The sequence below is a fragment of the Vigna umbellata genome, chromosome 1 (assembly GCF_029865625.1).
Source record: "Vigna umbellata cultivar VRB3 chromosome 1, Vumbellata_1.0, whole genome shotgun sequence".
NCBI classification, from domain to species: domain Eukaryota; kingdom Viridiplantae; phylum Streptophyta; class Magnoliopsida; order Fabales; family Fabaceae; genus Vigna; species Vigna umbellata.
In genome coordinates, this window is record NC_142165.1 from 86,645,883 (window position 1) to 86,658,458 (window position 12,576).

A 12,576-nucleotide genomic window follows, 5' to 3' on the forward strand; every position below is an offset into this window, starting at 1 on the left:
TTGCTTAGCATAGTGGCAAGTGTCACAAACAATATTAGTGTCAACCTTAACATAAGGAAAATTCTCACATATATGTTTCATAACCTTGTCTCCTGGATGGCCTAATCTACAGTGCCACAGGTTTACATTAAGATTCTTAAAAGAAAAAACAGTCTTAACAATATATCTTTGATTAGATTTAGGAAAAGCTTGTAGGTAATAGAGGCCCTTCCAAGAATTAGCACATCCAATCATCTTCAATGTATGATTCTCCTTTATATGGCAAGTCTTAGAGGAAAAGGTTAGACTGCAATCCAAGTCTTTAATGAGGCTTTGAACAGAAATCAAATTAAAACAAAATTCAGGGATATAGAAAACATTAAAAATGATAAAATCCTTGGAAAAGTGTATAGTTCCAGCATGTTCAGCAGTTAGAACAATATTATTTGGCAGTTTCACAGAAATAGGTTTAATTTTATAAAAAGTGACAAAATTTGTCCTATCATGTGTCACAAGATCTGTGGCACCAATGTCTATTATCCATGAAAGAGTACCTTGTTTATGTTCAGTGTCACTTCTCTGGACTTGATTGACTTTGTGAGGGGGTTCATCAATTTTGTCCATCATTCTGAGAAGCTTTTGCATCTGTTCAGCTGTGAAAGAGTTGAAAATGTTGCCATTATTAACTTGATGTGTGCTCTGAACCCTATCTGTTTCAGTGCTGTTCTGGCAGGCATTGGCAGTGCCCCAGTCAGTCCTCTTGTCTTGATTGTTGTCACCTTTCTTATACCAAGGAGGATATCCGTGCTTAAAGTAGCACTCATCTATAGTGTGATTCATATTGTTGCAAAAGGAGCATTGCTTTCCATAGTTGGGATTCCTGCCCCTTCCTCTCCCTTGGGCACGAAATCCAGCGCCCCTTCCCTGGCCCTTCCATTGACTGTTCTTATCAGTAGCATTTGCCAGAACCTTGACCTCGGGAGAGCTATGTTTCTCTTGTCTCTCTTGTTGCATAATGAGAGAGAAGACCCGATTGATATTAGGTAGAGGGTCCATCAAAAGAATTTGTGTCTTAACAGTGTTGTAGGAATCATTTAACCCTTTCAAGAAACATATCACATGTTCCATTTCCCTATATCTTAAGGAGATTCTGGAGAGATCACAACTGCATTGAATTTTACCTGTGCAAGTAGGGATGGGTCTTAGAAATTCCAACTCCTCCCATAGGATTTTCAGATCAGTAAAGAATTGACTCACTCCCCTTTCTTCCTGCTTGATAGAATGTATGTCCTGCAGCAAGTCAGAAATCTTGAAATAATCTCCTTTGGAGAAACGTTCTTTCAGCTCATCCCACAATTTCTTGGCCTCTTCGACGTATATGACACTTTCAGCAATCTGTGGGGAGAGAGTTTTTGTTATCCAAGATAATATCATCACATTACATCTTTCCCATGCATCAAACAGTGCATCAGTTTTCTGGGGTTTCTTTATGGACCCATCAATAAACTTTGTTTTATTCTTGGAGAGCAAGGCTCTTCTCATACTTCTGCTCCATGAGGAGTAATTGTTCTCGTTTAGAGTCTGTGCAATGAGAGTGAGGCCCAGGTTCTCACCTAGATGTAAGTAATAGGGGCTGGTTGGGTTGGAAGATTCACCTGGGTGTAGGTAGTAAGAACTGGATGGGTTGTAAGATTGATCTGTTTGATCCATAAGAAAAGAACCCAAGAAACAGCCCAAGAGGATACCAAGAAATGAATCAGAGGCAACGGAAGCAGAGCAGGCACTAGACCTGCTCTGATACCATATTGGAACTGGCCCAGCACTGTACACGCAAGTCTGCGGCCCAGCCCATGATGGCTTATAGTGGATAAGCGTAGGGCAAACGGAAAAGCCACGCAAGCAGTGTGAAACGAGTGTGAGAAGAGAGAGAACAGAGCGATTGAGAGCTTCTCCAAGCGATGAAGCAGCAGCGGCATCAGCGCAGATCGACGGCGGAGGAGAGGGCGGTTGACGACGGCGAAGAAGGAAAAGATGAAGAGGACAACTCGAGAGGTAAGAAAAACGTTCTCTTTTCTTATTATATAATGTTGTAAAGTATTGATACTGAGAAAATGTATGTTGTCTTTCTTACTGTAAACAAAGAGATAGAGCTCTATTTATAGAGCTCTGTTAAACTAACTAGAAAAATCTAAAAACCTAATAACCGTAAAACATAACAGAATACATTGAATTACTGTCTTCTTTGCAGTAAAGAATCAATTTGATTCCCAATAGTTTTAATGCTAAATTTGTTTTTAGGGTTTATTTTAGGGTTTTTTAAGCAAATTTTTGGGTTTTAGAATTTTTATACTTGGGTGATATCCCAATGAGAAACGTTTTTGAGAAAAATAAATGATCTTGATATATATGAGTTAGGTGGGAGGAAGAAAGATGATGGAGGAGAAGTTTTGTGTGAACGAAGAAAATAATGGTGTGTTGGAGTCTGTTCGGTGTAGAGGCTGTTGTGTTTTTGATTTCAGCATTTTCCAATGATTTCTTTTTTAGTCTCTTTAAAAAAATTGGGGTTTTGAAAATTTAAACTTGGGTGAGATGGTGAAACATTTTTGAGAAAAATGGTAACAATATGCTTACTCGCTGCACACTGAACCGTTTCTTTTTCTGCTTGAATAATTACTTTTCCTGTACTATTTCCACCTTTTCCCACAAGTTTCAATCTCTAAAAGAAATTTAAGAATTCTATATATAAAAGCATGACAAAACAAATATTACTCTTTTCTAATCAGAAAATATAAGTATATTTATATTTTAATTGAATAGTTAAATTTATTATTAATTTGGTGAAATTTTCAAATCAGAAAATATAAGTATATTTGTTTTTTTAATTGAATAGTTATATTTATTATTAATTTGGTGAAATTTTTAGGTAAAAAGAAACTTGTACGAGTACATGGCGAACGTCGACCTTGGAAGGTGGCTGCACGAGCTTCCCACAAAGGACATCAATGTAAAGGATTGGGATAGTGTGTGGTCTCACGTATCGAATCTTCAATTTTGGGTTGCAATACGACCGAAACCCAAACAGAGGCACAAAGGTATATGTGTACTACTTTGGGGCGGTGCTGATGGAGCTCCTAACAGGGAAGGAAAGCACGACAGAAAGGTGGCAGCAACAAGGAAGGCGGTAAGGGAGGGACGGGGTGTTAGGGTTTTTGACGAGAGACTCGTATTCAATGTTATTGGGCTGAAATTTTCATAATCTTCCTATTTTCTTTTACTTTAATTCCATGTCATAATTTAATTATTTTCATATAATAAAATGATTCAACTCAATACGTTTATTGTGCACTACATCATCAATATTTGACGTCATTTATGACCACTTAACAGAAAAGACTTAATTATTACAAATTTACAAAATTTAAAACTCAATTGAAACTGCTTTCAACAAGATGACTTACTTAAGATTCCTTAATAAATATAAGGACCAACCCCAAGGTTTAAACCTTAATTTGAAAAAAGAAATAGATAAGGAAGATATAACTCTCTCCTCTTAAAAAATCTTTTAGTATTAAAAGGTTTAACACATTCTATTTTTTTAAAAGAAAATTATTAAAAAATTTAATACAATGAAAATGTACTTATAGAAATATTAAAATTTTAAACTTTCAAAAATTTTCCTAGGAAAAAAAATATAAACTAAAGCTATATTAATAAAATTAAGATGTATACATAAACATTGGTTATTCATATTTACAATTCTGCAATACATTTCAAATGGGCTGGTTACACATTCAACGAACCAAGCCCGTTAAAGCCCATAATGTCTACTAAAACTACGGGCCGAACATAAACAAAGGGCTCAGAATTCAAAATAACAAAGAGGCCAACGGCTAGTTCATTCTGTCTTAATTTAGGCGATAAGCAAATATTCACACGCGCCAACGGTCATATTTGATGCCACTACCTTCTTATAAACACCACAATTGAGTCTTCAAAGACGCCCTACTCTTCTAATTCGTGAAATCTTTTTCTCTAATCTTTCTTTTCTCACTGCAAAAGCAAGTTTTAAGTTCCAATGGAGACTCCATCGTCCACCGCAAGAAGAGTCACAAGATCCCAAACTGCTTCCAACAACATTCCCCTCTCAAGTACGTAACCGTTTCTCTAAAACCCCACCACCATTATCTTTATTTCCTCATTGATTAATTTCTTTTTTCAATTTTTATTTCATAGGAAAAAAGAACGAGGACTCGGAAATGGCCGTGTCGAAAACCCGCCAAAGAAGCGGCGTGCAGAACCAGGATCGGAGTGCCCTGGTTGACATATCGAACGATTCTCCGATTGTGGGGCTTGCAAACGGCAACGACCTTGAAACGCCGTTGTCGTCTATAGTGAAGCAGAAGAGGGTGAAGAGTACGCCGGGTTCAGGAGAGGCTTTGCTGAGAGGTCAGGTGAAGACCCTTTTGGAGAAAGTGGAGGAAGAGGCTGTGATTTCGAAACTCACCATGAAAGTTGTTTCGCCCTTTCTTCAACTCGTTAATTCCCCCATGTCACTTCTTGCACCCACTCCTGCGAACACTCCTCAGGTTCCCAATCTTTCTGGTCCCAACGGTGATGCTTTGGCTTTGGTGTCACCTCCTTCTTGCGTAATCGAAGAGCAATTGATCTCTAGGGTTAGTCTTCTGGTTATGTTTTCTTGTCCCTTTTTGTTTTCAAGAAATGAATTTCTTTTCGGTATTTGATATAAAATAAACATTTTGTTATCAGAAGAAAAAAATCAACTTTTTTTGTCTTTTCCGACCAAATGGAACAAGGAACACAAACTATTTGTATTTTGTTCTCTTAGTGTTTTAATATGGTCTCGTTTGAAACTAAAGATTGAAGGGTTTTTCTTCTGATGGCAGGTGGTGAATGAATCATTTGAAAAGAACAAGGAGGAGGTTGAAGGTGAGAAGTGTGTGATAACACGGTCCTTGCTGTTGGATTTCTCGGACAAATCGGAGGTGGTTTCGGAATGCTCTTCTGAGGTGACTTATCAGAAAGTGATACATGGAAGTGGCGGATCAACTGAGGATGATGGTGCTTCTGTTTGGTCGATGCAAGTGAATGCTGCAAGCACACAGGATGAAGATGAGGTGGAGGAGGAAAGTGGGGAGGAGGAAGAAGGAAATTATTACGAGGATGCTGAAGAGGATGAAGAGTGTTACGACAATGAAGATGGTGATGGAGGGTTGTTACTTGATGAACTGTGTGCCGGGTTGAACAACATCAGTGTGAATGAAAAAGGTTGTGGGAAGCACACAAGGTTTGTGTACGACAGTGAGGATGAGCTTGTGGAGAAAGTGGTGGAATCTTGTGGTTCTTCTGGGGTTATGCATTTGAAGGGGTTGCCAACACCCAAAGGAAAACACCTTCGTTTCCCTGAAGAGGAAGAAGATTGTAGTTTGTGATTTTCATTGATGATGATGATGCTGTGATGTCTTTCTTGACACCACCCTGCTGTTTGGTTAGCCATTGTTTTGTTCCTGAATCTGATCAGGAAGTTATTAATGCTGATTGGAAGCAAACAATGCTGCTCCAATGAAATGGTTACTTTTCATTTATCAATAAACTTTGGTGGATTAAAATTAATGTTTAATTTTATACCCTTTCCTCTCCTCACCTCAAACATCTTTAAAAATGTGTTTTTGAGGAAAAAGTAATCCTGAGAATTTATTGATGAAACATTGAAAATAAATTCATGAATCCATAAAATATTCCATGGTAAACTAATCTTGCATTTTAAAATTTTAATATTTAAATTTCTTCATGATTTAAACTAATCTTGAAAGATTAGTTTACTATTTAATATTTAAACTATCTCATATTTAAATTTTAAAATTTAATATTTAAAGAATTGTTCTATGGTTTTTATACAATAATTAATTATTATTAAATTTAAGCCGCCATACTAAACCAATTGAAAAGATAATTTCATTTTCTGAATTTGCGTATATACTCTTCTTTTATGTAATTTACAAAGAGTAAAACTAATTGTCTAGGATATTTTAAAGGTTACCTCAATTTAAAAATATTGTAACAGTATTTAGTAATGATTACATATTAAAAAAAAAATCAATCCTTTGTATAAATATATATTTTTATAATAACGTGTTGTTCATTATAAATAACTGCAAAATATTATTAGTATTATTAGGAGATTTTCATTGAAAAATAATTTAACTTCTCAATTATTTTCATCAGTATTTTAAGTATACAAAAAGTATAACTAAAATAAACACAATCTTTACTATAGAAGGAATCATTTTAAACGTTTCTATAATACTTTCATAAAGACTGTTTTAATTATTACATAAAGTAAAGAAAATATTGACTTATGCTTTACTTATATAATATTTTTTTTATACATCAATAGGTTATAAGTACTATAAATTTATCTTTTTAAATTTTACATTTTTTTTCTTCTAAATTCTCTCTAAAATAAGAGAAACCGTAAGGTATTATTGTGCTCGAATATATAATCCTACAAAGGTAACAAGGTGAATATTAATGAATGTTAAATTGGATAAGTTAGATTCTTGATTTGGATAAAATATTTATTCTCTACTAAAAGATTTATTTTCTTTTTCTCGTTATCTTTTATAATACATTACAAAAATATCTAATTTTATCGTGAGTTAATTTTCGACGGTTAAGAAAACCTTCATAATAACTGTTGTGAAATTATTTCCACAATCTCTAATTTCGTCAAACTGTGCTTATGACTGCTTTTTTTTCCACTTCTTTTCTTTGTTGATAGCTCGTGCTTTTTCATGTCTTCTTTACTTCGTCAAATCACAAACCCAAAGTTCATGTCTTCTTTGTCCTTGACCTTGTCATCGTGTCACCGTTGTTACCTGAACGTGTCTTTTGTTCTTCGTTCATTCTATTCACCATTGTTTATTAAACTACAATTCCTAATTTCACGTTTTCTTCGTCCTCCATTACTAAGTCTTCGTCCTTCGTCCTTGTCATTGTGTCGTCGTTGTTGCTTGAACCTCTCTTATGTTCTCCATTCATTATGTTCGTTGTTGCTCGACATTGTTGTAGTCCTTAAGTTCACGTTTTCTTCCTCCTTCATTACAGAGTATTTGTCGTTCGCCCCGTCATTATGCAATCATTGTCACCTAAACCTCTCTTTTCTCTGTTTATTCTCTTCGTCGTTGTTTGGCAATGTCACAATCCCTAAATTGTATTCATTTTTCAGTTCACTGTTAAGTTGTCGTCTCCTGCAATTCGTAATTCCATCATGGCCTGAACCTCGTCTCATTCTGTTTTCCATCCTTTTATCCTCTTCCCACCACCCTGATTCATCTTTAATCTACCATATAATCTCATAGAGGGGTGTCATTCAAGTAGTAGGCAATAATAGAAAGCTCCCAGTCAACAACAAGCGTAGATCGTAGAGTTGGTGTAAGACGAATGACACCTTACTTGTTTGATTTGATTTTGACTTTTATGTACACTAATATCACATTTTCTTTGTTGTTTACATTTTGTTTGAAACGAGCAATTGGAGTGGTTGAAGTATTGAAGTTGGGAAGAAGTCAGGTTTTAACACCTTGGTTTCATCTATGTAAGTAAAAGAACTATTATACTACCTTTGATTTGGAAATACTTTGTTTCGAAATAGCATTGTTGCTCTCAATTTTCTCTGTTTTGACTTGGATGTGTGGTTTTGTTTTCATTTGTTGTGTTTGATTTTATTTGTGGTTAAAATTCTTATTTAACCAAATCAAAAAACTTGTAATGCTTTTTAATTAATGTTTTGTTGATAACTAAGTAGGTGTGCTTCTTAGTGTTTTATTCATTCACCATTTATTTTTAACACTAAGTAAGTCTATTACTTAGTATTAAATTATTCTAACCAACAATTTTATAACTAAGTAGGGGCACTACTTAGTTTTGAATTTAGTCGGATTGTTTCACTCTTCAAATTTATAACTAAGTTGGTATAAGACTTAGTTTTATGACCAATTCAGTAAGTTCTTCTTATACAATAAACTTTCTTGAATATGGTCACTTATTTTATAACTTTCCAATAATCTTGGCATGAATAGAGGTTGTTTTAATAGACAAATCATGGATATACATGCCTCAAAATACAAGTCAATATATGGAAGGATTGACTACCTTTTTGGACTTCGCATTCACTAATAGTGATGTGAGGTGAAAGATAATATGTCCATGTCAGAAATGTTTAAGAAATGACAATGTCATGAAGAAGTAAAATGTGATCAATGAGTCAAAACTTGTAAAATGCATGGAGTGGGATAATTGAGGATTCAAACATGATTCAAATCACTAAAACAAGATGCTAAAATTCTCAAAAAAGTTCTGGAATGACAGGAACTAAAAATCAGTGGTTGAACCAAGTTTCACAATAAACTAGTCTAAACTAGCTTTAACATTAAATGGATTTTCTCTTTATTTTAAATTTTGATGCAATGTAGGATATATTGGGATGATTTTATGATTTAGACATGTTTAATATGATATTAATTGAATGTTAAAAGGCATAATGTTCCACATTTCTGATTGAAATAGTTTTGGTTACTTCACATATGACTAATGCAAGATGACCAATAAACACTTAAAAACAAATGATGTTTGGAATTTGCCTAATAATGAAAGGATTGTTGTGCGTTGGAATGATGAGTGTCAACCAATTAGAGATGGTGGAACATTGTTGAATTGGTTCTTGGGGAATATTGTGAGAAACTTCAAGGCGTTCCCTATTTTCTATTCTACCTAGAAGAAGATTCCTAAAGATTTCAAAGAAGACGTACATAATTCAAAATATCATTCAAGTAAGTAATGTTTATTTTCAATTTATAATTAAGTTATTGGGTAGTTGTTGTTAATTTTAATTCAATTTTTTTAAGGCAAAGTTTGTAGGCAATTCTGATGTTTAAATAAATTACATCTTGAAAGCGCTTAATCATAAATGGAGAGATTGTCGGCAAGAATTGTGGCAATAAAGAGATGATGACACGCGTACTAGACATGAATTGATTGTGATGACTCAAGAAGGAATAAATAGAGATCATTTGGCTCCTTTTGTTGACTATCGACTAAATGAAAAAATAAAGGTAAAACCTATATTTTTTTTCTCTTAACATTATGTTATAATTTAATATTTTTTTATGGCAATGTTAGGAAATTGTCATGAAAAATAAGCACAATAGGACAAAACAAACTATTTCTCACACAGGAAGTCCAAGAGCATTGCTAGGAAGAGGGAAAAAATGATGAAGCGTTATTGTTCTTCAATTCTAAAATTTTCATTATATTTATTACATACTTAATATGCATAATTACCATTTTCATAGGAAAGAAAGTGTGGACATAAAGTTAGCACAGGAGAAGTCAGGATAGCTACCCATAAAAAGACCAATGAAGCTTTTGTGAGTGATGAGGCAAGGGAAATTGACGAAAGTTAAATTGAACTTAAAGACCAATTTCATACTGATTTTTCCATTGTTTCTTATTACCTTGTTGGTTCTAGACTTCCCTTCTTAGGTTAGCTTGTACCCTATAGTAATATGACACTAAGATTTATGAAGACCCTATAGGTTAGGTTGTTTAGAGCAAAACCCTTTGAGCACATACCACAATACATTTGAAGAAATTGTTCAATTTTTACCAGTTTCCCCAAGCAACTTTAACTCTGTTTGCTTTGCATAAACCATCCACCAAAGCCCCATATGTAAGATCATTCCATGTTAGCTTGCGTTCTAGCATAAATGTGACAAGTTTGATCAATATGCCCAGCCTTATAATGACCATCAATTAAAGCTGTATACAACAACATTAGGAAAAATAAATCAAATCATTGGACTTTCAAACACAAAGGTATAATTGGAAGTGAATTTCTTTTATCTTTAAATAGTAAGACTAATCAAATACTTGGACTTTTAAACCCAAATAAAGAACTGGAAGTGAAAAATAATTAAACAACATCTGAATGTAGTGCAAATTCAACGTTTGAATTGTCCTTCTTAGATGTCACCAATTGCGCAATATTCTTTGCAAGTTATTCATGGCACACAAGCATCCAAATAGTCTTAAAGCACTTATTATACACTTCCTACGTTCAAATATCTTTGTATTCTACTTTTTCTTTACTTCCTTGCAATCAAATATGTTATTGTCACTGTTTGTGGGATTAATTTCTTACTGTCAATCATTGGAATACAAAAACATGAATATTTGAATAGCAACCAGATTGAACCTGCTTTTTTACATTAAAAAAAATATCCATTAGAATACCCACCCTTTAAGATCATAATGCAGTGACTCTTAAAAAAAATTACTTTTGAGTAACCTATATTAATATCCTTTCTTTGTTTTTATGCCACAAAATCTATCTTGTTTGAAAATACAACAAATTCCTAGTTTTTCATGTGAATTTTGTTGTAAGTTGTTGAACAAGCTTTCCATGCATGCACTGAACATATATATTTTGTTCTGAGTTTGTTTTCCTATTTAGTACCACAATTCATTTTCTTTTGCTTTGTACTATTCTCATCTTCATAAGATTTGTTGCAATGCTTGGTATCCATTTGCTTACATTCTATTTCACTATCCTTTTATTAAACCACTAGTGCAGAAAGGGCTATAGACGTCCGTTCTTTAGGCTTTTTGACGTCCGACGTTCGACCGACGTCTTTGCGGGTGACGTCTATGTAGACGTCCGTTGTGTCAGGCCGGACGTCTATATAGACGTCCGTTGTGTCAGGCCGGACGTCTATATAGACGTCCGCTGTGAACCTCTCGGACGTCTATACACTACTGCAGAAAGGGCTTTATTAGACGGGTTATTTAGGGTTATTTATGGGTTATTTAGGGTTATTTAGGATTATAGGGTTTGGACGTTTGTTTGTGCACTGCAACACGTCTGAAGAGCAGATTCGAAATGAAAATGGAGGGAGATGGAGGAGTAAACAACCTAAAACGTAGGCCAAAAACGCCGCCCAAGAACACGCTACAAACTGCACAAAAATGCACAGAAAACGATTTTTAATCGGTCCAAATGAAAGATATTTCATCACTGAACAATTTAATCGGAATAAAAGTAAGATTAAATGGTCCAAAACAGATAAAAACCAACCTAGAAATACAAGGCGCAGAGGGAACTCTCACGGGTTTGCATAACTCCTCACGGGTTCGCGTTTTGGTTAGTAAGTCCTTATTTTAAACGTCTTTTGAACGTCCGTTGTGGCGGGGGCGGACGTCTATAATATAGTAGACGCCCGTCCCCCTCCAGAACGGACGTTCAAGAGACTGACAGTAGTTCAACCCATCAGTCTCTTGAACGTCCGTCCTGGAGGGGGACGAACGTCTATATATATTAAACGTCCGTCCCCCTCCAGGACGGACGTTCAAGGGGCTGATAGGTTCAACTGCTCTCTCAGTCTCTTGAACGTCCGTCCCCCTCCAGAACGGACGTTCAAGAGACTGAGAGAGTAGTTGAACCTGTCAGCACCTTGAACGTCCGTCCTGGAGGGGGACGAACGTTTAATATATATAGACGTCCGTCCCCCTCCAGGACGGACGTTCAGGATACTGACAGTAGTTCAACCCATTAGTCTCTTGAACGTCCGTCTTGGATGGGGACGGACGTCTATATATATTAAACGTCTGTCCCCCTCCAGGACGGACGTTCAAGAGACTGAGAGAGTAGTTGAACCTGTCAGCCCTTGAACGTCCGTCCTGGAGGGGGACGGACGTTTAATATATATAGACGTCCGTCCCCCTCCAGGACGGACGTTCAAGAGACTGATGGGTTGAACTACTGTCAGTCTCCTGAACGTCCGTCCTGGAGGGGGACAGACGTTTAATATATATAGACGTCCGTCCCCCTCCAGGACGGACGTTCAGGAGACTGACAGTAGTTCAACCCATTAGTCTCTTGAACGTCCGTCTTGGATGGAGACGGACGTCTATATATATTAAACGTCCGTCCCCCTCCAGGACAGACGTTCAAGAGACTGAGAGAGTAGTTGAACCTGTCAGCTCTTGAACGTCCGTCCTGGAAGGGGACGGACGTTTACCTATAGTAGACGTCCGTCCCCCTCTAGGACGGACGTTCAAGATGCTGACAGGGTAGTTTAACCCGTCAGTCTTTTGAACGTCCGTCCTTGAGGGGGCAGGACGTTTACTATATAGACGTCCGGCCCCCTCCAGGACGGACGTTCAAAAGGCTGAATCTTCAACTCTCCCGTCAGGCTTTTGAACGTCCGTTAGAGGGGTCGGACGTCTACTATATTATAGACGTCCGGCCCCTTCTAGGACGGACGTCTCCACACTCAATTATTTACATTTATGCCACCGGTCAATTATTTACGTTGGTGTTTTGGTGGACGAATGTCTATGGGGTGACGTTAAAAATCAATTTTGCACTAGTAAACGTTGTATGTAGGAAAAAATTGAAGCATATGAATCCACAATATCATCATCTCAAACAAAAGAAATATTAAATTCATATTCATTGGCTCTTACTTTAGGAACCCAATAACATTTTGGATGTGTTTGGTCTAGGATTGGGAGTTTGCC

General features: G+C 36.0%; 2 protein-coding genes across 2 annotated transcripts; one reads left to right on the forward strand and one right to left on the reverse strand.

The window, feature by feature from the left end:
* Positions 1 to 217: 217 nt before the first annotated feature.
* On the reverse strand, positions 218 to 1,413 carry LOC148206679 (uncharacterized). The gene is made up of 2 exons (XM_088102867.1): positions 534 to 1,413; positions 218 to 267 (listed from the first exon to the last, which is right to left on the reverse strand). Exons 1-2 carry the CDS (start codon positions 1,411 to 1,413, stop codon positions 218 to 220), a joined length of 930 nt encoding a protein of 309 aa, XP_087958993.1.
* A 2,556-nt stretch (positions 1,414 to 3,969) lies between these two features.
* On the forward strand, positions 3,970 to 5,610 carry LOC124843780 (uncharacterized). Its single transcript, XM_047320596.2, has 3 exons — positions 3,970 to 4,127; positions 4,213 to 4,652; positions 4,884 to 5,610. Exons 1-3 carry the CDS (start codon positions 4,055 to 4,057, stop codon positions 5,427 to 5,429), a joined length of 1,059 nt encoding a protein of 352 aa, XP_047176552.1. The 5' UTR covers positions 3,970 to 4,054; the 3' UTR covers positions 5,430 to 5,610.
* Positions 5,611 to 12,576: the final 6,966 nt, after the last annotated feature.

Excerpts from the sequence above, each read along its gene's own strand:
- LOC148206679 (XM_088102867.1), bottom strand. The coding sequence starts at position 1,413 with ATGATATTATCTTGGATAACAAAAACTCTCTCCCCACAGATTGCTGAA. Across the intron at positions 268-533 it reads TGACACTGAACATAAACAAG|ACTTGCCATATAAAGGAGAA; the intron begins GTACTCTTTCAT and ends TTTTCCTCTAAG.
- LOC124843780 (XM_047320596.2), top strand. The coding sequence starts at position 4,055 with ATGGAGACTCCATCGTCCACCGCAAGAAGAGTCACAAGATCCCAAACT. Across the intron at positions 4,128-4,212 it reads CAACAACATTCCCCTCTCAA|GAAAAAAGAACGAGGACTCG; the intron begins GTACGTAACCGT and ends TTTATTTCATAG. Across the intron at positions 4,653-4,883 it reads AAGAGCAATTGATCTCTAGG|GTGGTGAATGAATCATTTGA; the intron begins GTTAGTCTTCTG and ends TTCTGATGGCAG.